The sequence below is a fragment of the Lampetra planeri genome, chromosome 12 (assembly GCF_965212315.1).
Source record: "Lampetra planeri chromosome 12, kcLamPlan1.2.h2, whole genome shotgun sequence".
NCBI lineage: Eukaryota > Metazoa > Chordata > Hyperoartia > Petromyzontiformes > Petromyzontidae > Lampetra > Lampetra planeri.
In genome coordinates this window covers 6770671-6784272 of record NC_136118.1, presented here as the reverse complement: position 1 = coordinate 6784272, position 13602 = coordinate 6770671, and the positions used below count along the sequence as shown (strand labels likewise).

Here is a 13602-nt window from a genome sequence, read left to right as displayed (position 1 = left end):
TAGACACAGAACAGGGTTAATCGGATAATCGAACCGAATAATACATTGAAACAAGATTACTTGTAAATATTTATGTGAAAACAAAATGAAGAAGTGTATGGCACCTGCAATACAAATTCATGAATTTAATGTTCAATCATATTTACCAACCTGGTTTGTTGAGGTCTGTTCCTACATCAGAATGAGATTCTTGATCTGAAATGAATAAATCGAATTTACCACTTTATTTTATAACGGCCATTATATTGATGTACATCCTGTGTATATTTTTCATTTGGTAAGCACGACATGATAACGTTGAACACTAACCACTTCAACCTTTTGTAATCTTACCGCAAAGAATACTACAACATTACGCATGTGATTTAAACATTGTATTACAAGCTATCTTTGTATTATTATTACTACTGGAGCCCTACTTGTTATCAGCACAGCACCACCTTGTAGACAGCATAAATACTCAAGTGTTTTTGCATGTGCGATGATGAGAGAAGGGCACTCCTACATATCCTGTAGACTGTGCTGATGTCAGTTCCGGTCAACCGTGACAGGAATTCGTAACAATGCTGCGCTGTGCACTCATCCAGGCCACTGCGATGAAACCTCTCCGATCTGTGAAGAAAGGCACCTTTCCTGCAAAAAACAAATTAACGTTTCGTACGTAATCTTAATTTCACAACTAAACATAATCACTCAACAGCATTAGTGTACAGCAAATGCAGCCTGTAGCTACTGATTACAAAGGAAATGTAATGACAATTCGTACAGTACTGACGTGTCTGTGATTTGGTCGGGCCGTACACAGCTCATCCGAACAAAGCCCACTCGCTCTGTAGAAGTGACCTTTCCCATGAACCAATGCAAGCCCGGGATGAACAGGCCCTCCACCTCAATGTGGTCGCCCTGCTTAAAGCTCAGCTCATCTCCACACTCCGCCTTGTAGTCTGTGGTTGCCACACATGACCCCGTCCCTGCAACAGAGCGATTGAGTGAAAGGGGACAGGGACACATGGGGAGAAAGAGTGTATGGAGAGTTTTAAAGATTTTAATTCGGTAATAATTTAGAAATGGGAACGAGAATTTGAAATAAGGCAGGGCTGGGGAGAGAACTTACCCATTTTGCCATTTTCTGACAATGATGACTTGTGCTTGAGACAGTCTGAGATTGAATTACTTTTCAAGAACCACCTAAAACAAGAAAACAGGGAGGGAAAAAACACATACATAGGCGCATGTAATCGTGGTATGAACTTGAAATCATTGCAGCGATAATTAAATTTTGGAAATTTATTTTATTCCTGTTAAAATGTTAATTCTTAGCTAAAGATTAACGTTAATTTGAATTACAAAAACAATTGAAGGGGCTGTTCTTGGCACGCACAGCTTACTGGCCCGCCAACGCACACTCACTGGTGAAAGTGCTGCAGTGGCTCCACCGCCGACCTCGGGATGAGGCCCTGCTTGGTGGAGGAGACGGCTCGCCCCGTCCACCACGCCCCCGTGCCCTGCGCTCGCTCCACCAGGAGCACCTCTCCCTCCGCCAACGCCAACTCATCCCCCGACGCCTTCGCGGACGACTTCCAAGCACGCACGTGAAACCTACCTGGGGAGGGGGCGGGGGGAAAGAACAACGCGGGGGGGTCTAGCGTCGCCGCCGCAGCGGCCAGACGAAACCCTCCGCAGATGGGTCAAGAACGATCGTTCCAACAAGCAACGGTCAAAGAAAAGCAGAACGTACCCACCAGTTTGTTGACTTATGTTAAGCTGCGTGTTATTAAAGTGAACGTCGTGTACCTGGTGGAATATATAACGTAAAGAATATCAGCTCACTGCACCATTCGAAAGCACTAGTCCTTACTAGGGCGATTTTCAAAACTAATTTTAAAATCAAAGATTGCAGGTATAAAACACTGCATTCTGTAGCAATCCATGCTTGGAATCACATTGCCAGAGAGAAGATATACATGGATTAGAGAATAAGCTCAGGTTGAAGGCATAAATACACCCTATTGGCTGTCAAGTGGCTTTGGGCATTACACGTCACTCAGTAGGGATGATGGCCTGTGCTTGAGAATAACAAAGGGAGGTGGCGAGTTGGAGGGCCAGCCTGGGGAGGAAACGTGGTCAAGAGGTTATACACCAAGGAGATGGAGCGATGAAGTGACTCCCGTGTAGGTGTGAGATTGATTACGATATGGAAATGGCTTGGGGCAGGCCTTTATTGATCGTGGCTACTGCTGATGATGGTTATTTTGAATGTTACCTTCCTGAAGCAGAAGGCTGAGGTGCATCTTCCTCATGCTCTCATCGTTCATGTCAATTTGTACCGTCACTTGGTCTTCAGAGGGATCCATAAGCCAGACAGCGTCGCTCAACAGAGCAATTTTCAGGCACTCACTCACGAGCCCTGCAGATGACAATAAGCATTTAAAAGGAGAATAATGCCCCAAAATCTAAAACAAATGGGCAATGACTACACATTTGGAAATAAATTAGCACAAAAAAACAAATGAATATGCGTGGAATTTCTTGCCCAGGGAGTAGTAATTTGTGAATTTCCCGAGTTCCTCTGCTGTGTTGAACGTGATGGCTATGGAGTCTGAGTCGCTGTGGATGGAGAGGAGACGCACTGACAGCTCCTGCAAAATCAAAAGTCCACACTGCAATGTTAACGACGTTCTTATCATTTCGCCATTCTTTCCCACAACAATAATAATGCACACCACTTTGTTAATACTCGACTGGGTGAAGTCCTCCCCACACTGTGTTGGACATGTGCGTTATATAACCATATACACTTCACCATGCTGATCAGTGTGGGTTGGTGATAGGGGTAGGGGTGGTAAGGACTATCACTCACTAACCATTACACCATGGCTTCACCCCAATTATTTCTTGTTAAATATCTTAACTGGTCCTGGACCCCTGCTTGAGCAACCCGAGCTGACCAGCATGGTGAAGTATGGTCAAACAAATCCCACCATGACCAAACAAAAATATTGGGAAGCCTTCAAGCATGCCGCATTGAATCGACAAAAGGGCTATACATCATAATTATTTACTTTCAAAACACATACAACATTTGACACAGTGCCTATTGTAGATTTTAATGTAAGGTAACGCTTACTCGCTAGTTTAATCCTCACAAAACTTTAACTATAGTGGACATTATTTTGAATTGTACACATGACCAACATTGTTGAGGGTATTACAACATATTTACCTTAAATTTCACTGCAGCCAAGGCTATGCATGTAGGGCCATACAGTCACAGGATTAGGTGTGGAGTGAAATGAATAGGCCGTTGTCATTAGTTGTGCTCACAAAACTGCAGTGTCATTAGAAACTGAGCAAACAACTGGCTGTTGCTCAGGGCGCATGGCACTGATCCAACAGGCGTATGGCACAGAAATTGACATGAAATCTCATCCCAAGGTATTGAATTATTCCCCCTTGCACGATGAGCAATTTTACTGTTTCATTTATGAACGAAATATTCACTCCGGTAGTTTTGGTGGCCCTTATACGCTTTTTGAATATACTTATGGAAGTGTAAACAATGCTCCACAAAATGAAACAGCCATAATCATACTGCATACTTATTATTTGAGAAAAATATAATCAGCACGACTAAACATGTTTTTTAAAAAATAAATTCATGCAAAACATTTCTGAATAATTATGTTCAGCCCTTAGTCAAACCACCGCTGGATGAAGGCGTTCCCGTGCAATGTCGTCCATCAGGGTTTGTTTGACCATACTTCACCACAACGGTCAGTGCGAGTTGGTGAAGAGAAGAACGGGCCCAGCACTGGTTCAGATAGCACTCGCCATTGCAACGTCAGCCATGGCTAGGAATCAAACTCAAGGTCACAAGTAGTGCACTACCTCAAGCATCCCTCCCCCCACCACTCCCATGGGAATAAAAACCCCATACAACAGCACATGTACTACACACGTGATTAGTTAAGGTAGAGATACACGAAATTGCCCCTCGTGACAATGCAAGCTCACGTGGAAGAGTGCCGTCAGCTCAGCGGGCTCACTCTCCATCAGACGCAGATTGTCCCGCAGCCTCTCTTGGCACGCCTCGTGCAGCTCTCCGGAGTCTTTCCATGCCGCCGTCAGTCTCAACATCAGCTCTGTGTGAACGCACAGCGGCATGCAACACAAAGGTCCCTCTGCAACCACGCAGACTGTTGGGCCAAGCGCTGTTAGCGAGCATTTGAGGCTTATTCTACCTCGGGGAAGCCTTGCACAGGCTCAGTTATTCGTCGCTGATGTTGGCAGTGAGCTGAAATTTAACTCGCAGCGCAGTGCGCTAACTATTACACTCCTGCTCGCCAAACAGCAACACACACACACAGACATGCACACCAAGGCAATGCACTTAAGGAGATTCATCAGAGTTGCAGCTGCCAACCTCCGCCTTCTCTGCGTACATTATGCGCAAAGCACCCCGAGGTCTTGTTTTTGCTATTTGTAATGCAATAATAGCCCCGGGGTGGATTTCTTCATTAGCTTCCTATCCCTACTATACCCTCAATAATCTACATGGCAATTACTGCACTCCCTTCCCACCATGTTTAATATTTTTTCGCAAATTTAGAAATACATTGTTTTGTATCTACAATCCCCATGTCAGAAATACTAAAACAAAGGAAATATTTGCTGTGATTAAGCAGAGCCACGTAGAAGATTAAGCAATGCTAGAGGCCTGGGAGCCCTCCCATTAACGCGGTAATGTAACGCTGAGCAGATTGATCAGACATTACACACTTGAGCTGATTCTACGCTTCGAGGCATGCACATGAGATAATTATCTGTGTTGGCATATATATATGAACACAATATGCTGCCTATGCATTACTGCTCTGTGATTAAATCAGCCGAAATGCACCGATCCCTTCAGATAACAGCTAATCAGGCTGGAGCCTGGCTACACTGTGAGCAGCAGAAAGAAGTACAGAAAAATCCATTGTACAGAATGTTATACCCCTCAACGTCTACGCCCCCCCCACCACCTTCACCAACCGACATTGAGCCTGGCGAGGTTAAGGTCAGATAAACCCCAAGATCAACATGGTGTGTGTGGGGAGACCCTCATCCAGCAGTGGTTAAAAAAAAACGATCTGTGTATGTCCATGTATCACTGGCATTAACAATTGAATAAAATAATTTTCGGACCACTTCCCAAGAGTTTTGCATTGTATTTAAATTATTTATGGTCAGCCAATGAATTGAATGATTGATGTTTTTTTAGACACTTGTAATACATTATTTATAAGTATCGATTACTATACCTGTATGAAACAATCTCTTAACCATATGCAATGAATCCACTTGAGTTGAATCCAGCTTTTGATATGTCTGTTGCTTTTTGAACGCCACTCCTACCACAATAAAAGTCACAGTTACATTACTTAACTTATAATTGTATTGTGCAAATATACAGTATGAATGACTACTTACAAAATTTACTTTTGAGTCTTGTGTGAGCATCTTAAGATATACTGTACTGTATATATAGAACGTATCTTATCCGCAACCGTGTTACCCGCGACTCCTATTATCAGCAGGAGCTGTAGGGCAGGGCCATATTATCCAACAGGCCACAGTAGGCATTGTGCCGAGGGCCTATGAAAACTAAAAATGCTTTTTTTGTTTACATTATAATTTTTTTTACCAAGATATCTTCTTGAATAAGTATATTTATATAGCAAGGATAGGCAGTGGACATACAAAGAGGCAGAGTCGCTTATAATATTTTTAAGCTTACCTTGTTTTTTTCCCCAACAATTTCAAATTAAATCTGCTTATCTGCGGCACACAGCGCGCTCCCATCGAATTAGGGCACTGACTAAATAATGAACGTATCAGTAGTAACGACATATGTCCAGTGGCTGGATGAAGTACACGTGAAACAAGCGAGTGACAGCGGTGGTAGTAAGATGGGCAGTACCAACTCTGAAGAGTTATGACTGAAGGCTTACGAAACAGAAGTGCATAGGGCCTACAAGAACCTTAATCCGGCCCTGCTGTAGGATCCGCAAAAGCTCCTATTATCTATTATTTCCTTCCTAATATCGACATTCTTTCCTGTGCACAAGTTGAGTCAATTTGTGGAAAAAACCAGCAGATAATATAATCCACAAAATTCGTCCCCCACATCACCATGGATGAGAGTTCTGTACATGTGTACTGTATATAAATATACATGTCCGTTTTATAGGATTGCTCAGACTTACTTTCTCACCTGTTGATGCTGTCTTTGAATGCGCATCCTCACCATTGAGCTCGGTCTCATTTGCAATTTGTTGGCTATTGGAAAATTCTAAACAGGTTAACTCATTCCCAGATTCGTCTGATTCGTAGTTTCCTGCGATCAGTTTATGTAATGCTTTCAACGTGTAGTTCTTACATCGACAAGAGGCAAAATCATCTGGCGAAATTGAGAGTTCATTCTTCTTCGCATGCGAATGCTCAGCTCGAGATGAATGTTTTCTCTCACTTTCCATAGGTCTGGTGCTTGGAGATTGTGTCCGTTTTCTTGGTGGCAAATTAACTTTTGAATCTCTAGAATATTCTGTCCCTTCAGGTGATTCATCTGAGTGCCTGTCAGAAATCACTGTTTTAAAAATGGGACCATCATCCTGAATTCCTGGTCTATCCAAACATTCTGAGTCTGTGATACTAAGTGATTCATTGTCATCATCCAAATGATGTGACGTATTGTCAAATGAATATCCTTCATTGGGGGTAATTAATGGAAATTCTTTTTCCATTTCCAGATCAAGTGTCTGATCAATCGTGTTAATGAACTTGCCACTACCCTTACACAGTCCATGTGGGTGATCAACTGGATATAAACCTGGCGGTGTGTATGATCTACTTGGCGACCCTTGAGTGTCAATCTGATTCTCTGTTTGTTGTTTACGGATAGCCTTATTCAAGTTCTTGTTGTTGCTATCTGAATCAGAACATGAAGAGCTCTCACTTATGTGAGTTGATGCAGAAATTATTTTTTCAAAATGCCTTGTACACATCGACTTATCTAAGAGGCACGTATGATCATTGAGGTTATGCAGCTGCTCATTATTTTCACTTTTATAAGATTCAGAATATGCAAAGTCATCATCTGAATGTAGCAGCTTATGATTTAATTGTTTTACATCATGTCTTAAGTTGCTGTGCAATGATGTGTGACCACACTTGGCGTGCAAGTGTTCATGACCGCCATCTAAAACAATACCTGGAAACCTATCATTTTTAAGTAATAACATAGAGTTTGGGTTTGGAAAGTCATACGCTTTGGCAACGTTGTCCAAAGGGGCTTTATAATGAACATTGCTACTCAACCCTCCATTACTGTCATCTAAATCAGAGTCTGCACAGCTCCCATGTAAAGGAAATAACCCAGAAATGTCTTTACGGTAACTGAGTGTGCATTGCTGGCTTTGTAAAACAACTGGATCATCGCCATTGTTACTCGACTGTTTATTACTCTCATCTAAATCAGAGACTGAACATCTCTCTTCTGGAGGGCTTAACTCGGGGTGTGAACTCGAGCAGTTGGGTTTGTAGGTTTGGCTCTTTGAAGCAACTGATTGATCACCATTATTACCCAATCCTACATTACTGTTATCCACATCAGTGTTTGGAGAGTTCTCACTCTTTGGCAGTGACATTGGGTAGCTCTGTATGTACGTTTGCTTTCCAGCTGAGAGATCACCGGCATATGTCAACTGTTCATTTCTGTCATTTAAATCCTGTTTCGGAGAATAATCGTTGGAATATGAAGTCTTAAAATGAATGGTTTTACTTTCATATGTGTGGTTTCGTTTCTTCTGAACACGACCAAGATCAAACATGCTTTCAAAATGTTGACCGCTGTCATCTAAATCAGATTCCTGCAAGCCGTCGTGTGACGGTAATGCGTCAACCTTTGACGTTGGCAAGTCGTTTGTGATGACTCGGTGCTCCATCACTGGCCTGTGGTCAACCGAAGCACTGAGAGGATGATCGGTCTTTTTTCGTGAAAAGTTGTCTCTTAACAAAAGGCCTTCATCCTCATTTATTAATGGTGATGCCACACTATTTTCCATCTCTGCGGTCGTTCGGATGCTAGGGGTATGACCTGTCATCATCTCCGTGTGCTCATCAAGAGACGGTGCATAAAATGTTTTTGGCAAGAATGAGGCATCTTTCCGATTAAATTGTTTATCGAAATTTCTGTAAACGTCTGTGTCTCTGCCACGGTCTCTAATCATTAAACTTGCACTGTTTTCCATTGAGGTATGTGCAATACGTTTTGATTGTAAAAATGCACTCCTGTTGTTTTCATAAGCTTCGTGTGTCTGTGCACATTCAATATCGGATTGTTCATCATCAGCTTCTCTTTGCAAAGTCGTATTCAGTTGTATCTGTTGCAGTCCGCTCTGGCCAGCGTTTCCACCTTTATCCTTGTGTGGATGACTCTTGTAAATGCTGTATGAATCAGTTTTGATTTGTGGCAACGAAGACAAACTGGCATCACTTTGTTGGCTGAGCTTCACGTCCATCGATGGGTTTACATATTTGTTCTCTAGTTTTGAGCCTCGTTCATATATCAGACCACTATACATATCAGCCTTTGTGACCTTTGTTGCTCGTGTATATTCCACGTCTTTTGACACAAGGGCACTTGCGCGGAAGTCAAATTGTTTTCCCCCTGCACCTTCATCTGCCTGGTCTTTCACGGGCGCAAACTTTTCAGGTGACAACTTTCCAGGAAGACGAAGTTGACCCAAACGGGAGGCGTTGCGGCCTGTTCCATAGAACGATTGGTTTCCTTTGTCAGGTGGTAAATCCATCTTTTACTCGTGCTGGATTTGCGTGTGCTAACTTGCACGCTTCTTATATTTAAGACTGCTTTCACGCGTTGATTAATTTCAGATAATCCCCAATATAAACAAAGGAATGAGTAATTACATTGTGAAAACTCCCAGAACCAAAAAATGAATCTTCTTTGCCAACACTTTACTGTTGCACTTCTTTACAATCTGAAGTAAAATGCGCAAACTGATTGTACAACATTGACAATGAGGCCTGAAACACATTCTGCAGTTATCACTGACGCACTGTAAATACTAATGTAGAGCAGTACACCATTCTTACAAAGTCAAAATTATGATGACATATATTTTTAGTTATTAAATTGGTACAGAGAAAATTTGGCTTTAAAAAAATCACTGCTACATTATCAACAAAGCTAAAATGTATTGTTTCGTACAGTTTATGACAGTATAGGAATCTGTATATTTTATAAATAAAGAAATCATACCTCATTTATTACATTTTCACCATCAAGTGTAGAAAATATAAAACAATATAATTAAATAAAACTTTACTTAAGATTGTATTTAAAACACAGTAAACTTGATGTGTTCATCCTTCAGGAAATACAATTAGAACAGTATATTATAGCTAGTGTTATGGATTATTCTTGATTAAAATCAATCTGCCATGCTTTGCTGTTTACAGAGGTAATGTAAACAATAAATATTGTACTTATATTATCTCTTGAAGCCCCTTTCATTGCTAGCAAACCTCGGCATTGGCATTCAGATACTGAACATAGTCATACACAATAATATAATTAAAACAGTGTACCTACCTCTTTAACATGTATGCACTTGTTTCAAAGTAGATAAACAAGGTACACTTGCGGCCCATGTACCAAAAGTTTTCAAACAATCCCACACGTCTGGCTTGTGTCATGCTCACTTACTTCTTCGACTGAACAAATTGTGCCGCACTGCCCGACAAACAGACCTCTAAAGTACAACTCCTTCGTCACTGAGTAACTGAGCCCATATCTTGGCGTAAATTCATCCACACAATAGCACAATAGCTCAACGGTGAGCACGTGCCTGGTTAGTGTAAAACAGAGTTTATGAAAACACATCTTTACCCCTTGAGGCTATAGCAAGGGCTACACATTGCAATCGACCTTCTTCAGAATGACAAAATGAATACGAAAAACATTATTTGTTTGTCATCTAGGCTTAGCAAGGGCATATAACTGGGGGGGAAAATGTGACTTTATTTAAATCTCATTTTAAAACTACTCGGGAAAGAAGCACATCTTCTTTCTCGCTATGGTATGCATTCCGCTAATAATACTCTACCTTTGCAGGAGTTCAATGAGCAACAGTTGTCATGGAAATCTAGAGTAAGCCCTATCCCTGCCCGTCACAAGAGCAATGTTGTGAATGTTTAGCGCCGAAGTGTTTGGCTTAAGTTACATTGTTTTATCCACTTAAAAATGAAAACACAACTCCCATTACAGCTAGAATAAAAGAGCCACCACATACACTGCTATACAATGTGATCCATCTTACTTACATACAGCAATAATACATAAAATACATCCCTTTGTCAAAAACAATGAAAACACAACTCCCATTACAGCTAGAATATATGCTGCTATACGATATGACCATCTTACTTACATGAAGCAATACTAACACAAAAAATACAGCCCTTTGTTAATCCACTGTTGTGGCCTTGCTACCAGAGGTGGGACAAAGTCATTGTTATGCAAGTCCAAGTCGAGTCGCAAGTCATCAAATTCATGACTCGAGTCTGACTCGAGTCCAAGTCACATGACTCGAGTCCACATCTCATAGGTGGGACAAAGTCATTGTTATGCAAGTCCAAGTCGAGTCGCAAGTCATCAAATTCATGACTCGAGTCTGACTCGAGTCCAAGTCACATGACTCGAGTCCACACCTCTGCTTGCTACACACCATGTCAGTCATGTTTTACTGTGATGGTCAGTGCGGGTTGGGTCACCAGGTTCCTAGGGCAGTGTGCTAACCCCCCTTTCTTTATTCCACCGCTTTCAATCACTATTGAGTTTATTTCTTGAACGTGTAACATCGCAATACAATGCAACTGTGGTCACGGTGATACTAGTACAGGTTCAGCTCTGGAGTGGTTGCTCAGGCCACTGCTATTTGAAGGGCTTCAACTCGAGGGGACTCGAGGGCATTTTAACCTAACATTCCACGCTGGCCAGAGGTATTGGAAGTGATGGGAATTCCCACGATTAAACCGGCCACAAGCGTCCTGCCGATGAACTGTGGTGTAACAATTCATACCGGTAGATGCACAGAGGCAGGGGAATTTAAGGAACCTGCTCTTTGTTTTCAACTGCCACGCCAAGAGATGAAACCAGTGATCTCTGGGTTGCAAGTCCAGTGTGCTGACCATTCCAGCACGGCAGCATTCTGCAATTGTAGTGTTACGGATTAATCTTGCTTAAAATCAGTCGGCCATGTTCCACTGTTTATAGAACAGGAAATGAGGTAACGACAACGGTAAAATTGTACTAATATTCCACTGGCGTGATGTAAATACGAGGTTCAATTTAGATGTTTTTGTCCTGCTAGTTTTTAAAAGAACCATCAGTCATGGGCACCAACCCCATATTTTCTATTAGAAATGCAATACTCATACGCTCATTATGATTGATAACTGGAAAATGTACACACACCCATTTATACTGTTGATTTTTATGATGGCCCTTTTGTTCGGCATTGTTAGAGTCTGAATACAAATGCTTGCACGTCAGGTCAAGTGTCTCCCGGTGTATTAATATAATAACACCATGGACACGTTTCATTAGGACACGCATTTCAAAACCATAGTACCACCCACTGAGAATTGCTTTCATCAATCACCTTTGTGCTTGGTCTGCTCTCATGAAGGCATATTGACTCATAACCGGAAGATTCCTGTAAAGAGCAGAGTGCTGAAGTCAGCTACTGGGCTTCTCAGAAAGGAAGTTGCAAAAGCCCAGTCAGTGTTCTAATCGCTAAGCAGGCATCCTGCCTTTTTAGTGACTGATTGATGGCATTGCCATTAGTACACTATGCAAACAACACTGCCTCGGACCCACTGATGACTTACTTTCTCAGCACTAACCACACCATGAAATACAGGACTGTACAAAACCATAAAATGTTAAGGGAATAAGGGGGGCTTGGGCAGGGGACATGGTGCCTAGAAGGGATGATGGAGGGAGCCTGGTGATGTAACTGCAGCCAAATGAGAGAATGCGCTCGAGAGGAAGACCACAGAACAGATGGAGCGATGAGATCGGCTCATGTCCAGGAGTGAGACGGATTGTGGTCTCACAGACTGTGGGGGATGGTCGGTGGAGTAGGGAGGCATCCATCCAGAAGTGGATAGACAATGGCTGAAAATAATGACGACTTCTTATTGTCACAAACTCTATGGTTACTATGTGCATACTGTCGTCCAGTGGGGACACATACGAATCTCTCACATTCACCGTATAGTATTTATGAACAAATGTGTCCATGTGATCCATTGAAGGTTTTCTGTTACATACATTCTTAACAACATAACACCTGTCTGTATGCGTCATACATAGGAAGTGCTGCATACCACACATGCATACAGAAGGTATTTATTACCGGATTAGTGATAGAGCGTGCTCGAAACATTATGTTGAGTATCATAAACGAGCATTTACATGTCCCAAGTTACAATAAGTACTGCAAATATATACTGTATAAAAACTGAACTGCATAACAATCTTGGGTTAAGCAATACAGCATATGGAATGCCACGTCATGTTATTATTTAATTTCCCCATGATCTAAGATAGGAATGTTGTGGTTCTATCGTACCGAGTTTGTCATCCTTGTTTGTTCAAGTCACAAATGTTGGGTATTTTAATTTACCTGGGGGTGACCTGGTGGTTCAGTGGTTAACGAATAATGGTATGGACCCGGGCACAATTAGATTCTTGGTCATGGCCAACACGAGTGGCGTGCGATATCTAAATTTGTCCTGCCTCCTCCCCATCTGTTGTTCACCAACTCGCAATCACCGGCATGGTAACGTATGGTCATAAAACTATACTGACATGGCATGAGGAGGCTCTTAATAATACAATAAGCTCTTTGTGTATTTACAAAGAGCGTGGTTTTTTATTATTTACTGTAAAAAAACTGTCAATTCAATGTGCGTCATTTCAGTAGAACTCAATAATTCACGTAATGCGGGAAAAATGACATCTGCTTTACACAACTTACTACAAACACCAAACTTAGTGTAAAGTTAACTTTTTGCAAGGTTGCTTCAGTGCACATTACTCTAGACAGGCCTCTCTACTGTAAATTTGAAGACAACATACAGTATGTATATACTATGTTTGTAATATATTAAAAAAATATATTAAAAAATCCAAACATGACTAAGCAAGTACAGACACAGTATAAGTCTTAGTTTAAATGTATTTTCGTGAATATTGATTATAAAGTTCATAAGTAGTATGTATGCAGGTGATTCAATAGTACTGTAATGGCATAACCGCAATGTAAGGATACATGAGACGTAGTGCTAAAATTGGCTTGTGTGTATCACACCAACATTGTGTAATAACATTTAGCCCAAATGATTATTGCCAAATATTGCAATTATCAGGTTCTGTCCCATGCTGTCATTCTTTTACCATGGAACCGTGGCCACGTGTGATTTAAATTAAATGCATTGAACATGGAAACCCTCTTTCTAAAGTGCATCTCA

At 41.5% G+C, this 13602-nt stretch overlaps 1 protein-coding gene across 8 annotated transcripts in view; it reads right to left on the bottom strand.

Annotated features, from left to right (window-relative positions):
* Positions 1-13602, bottom strand: part of LOC144721593 (SH3 domain and tetratricopeptide repeat-containing protein 1-like) — a 28634-nt gene that overhangs the window by 14406 nt on the left and 626 nt on the right. For 2 of the 8 annotated variants that reach the window (XM_078599342.1, XM_078599338.1), the window contains exons 1-11: positions 9656-13585; positions 6257-9041; positions 5304-5393; positions 4015-4142; positions 2534-2639; positions 2264-2407; positions 1411-1603; positions 1115-1188; positions 767-971; positions 506-633; positions 151-195 (exon numbers count right to left, since the gene is read on the bottom strand). In XM_078599342.1, coding sequence (XP_078455468.1) covers positions 151-195; positions 506-633; positions 767-971; positions 1115-1188; positions 1411-1603; positions 2264-2407; positions 2534-2639; positions 4015-4142; positions 5304-5393; positions 6257-8852 — 3709 coding nt within the window. In that variant the 5' untranslated portion in view covers positions 8853-9041; positions 9656-13585. Of the gene's footprint in view, positions 1-150; positions 196-505; positions 634-766; positions 972-1114; positions 1189-1410; positions 1604-2263; positions 2408-2533; positions 2640-4014; positions 4143-5303; positions 5394-6248; positions 9203-9655; positions 13586-13602 lie in introns of those variants that run through there. The other 6 variants (XM_078599341.1, XM_078599340.1, XM_078599339.1 and 3 more) reach the window with 6 other exon arrangements.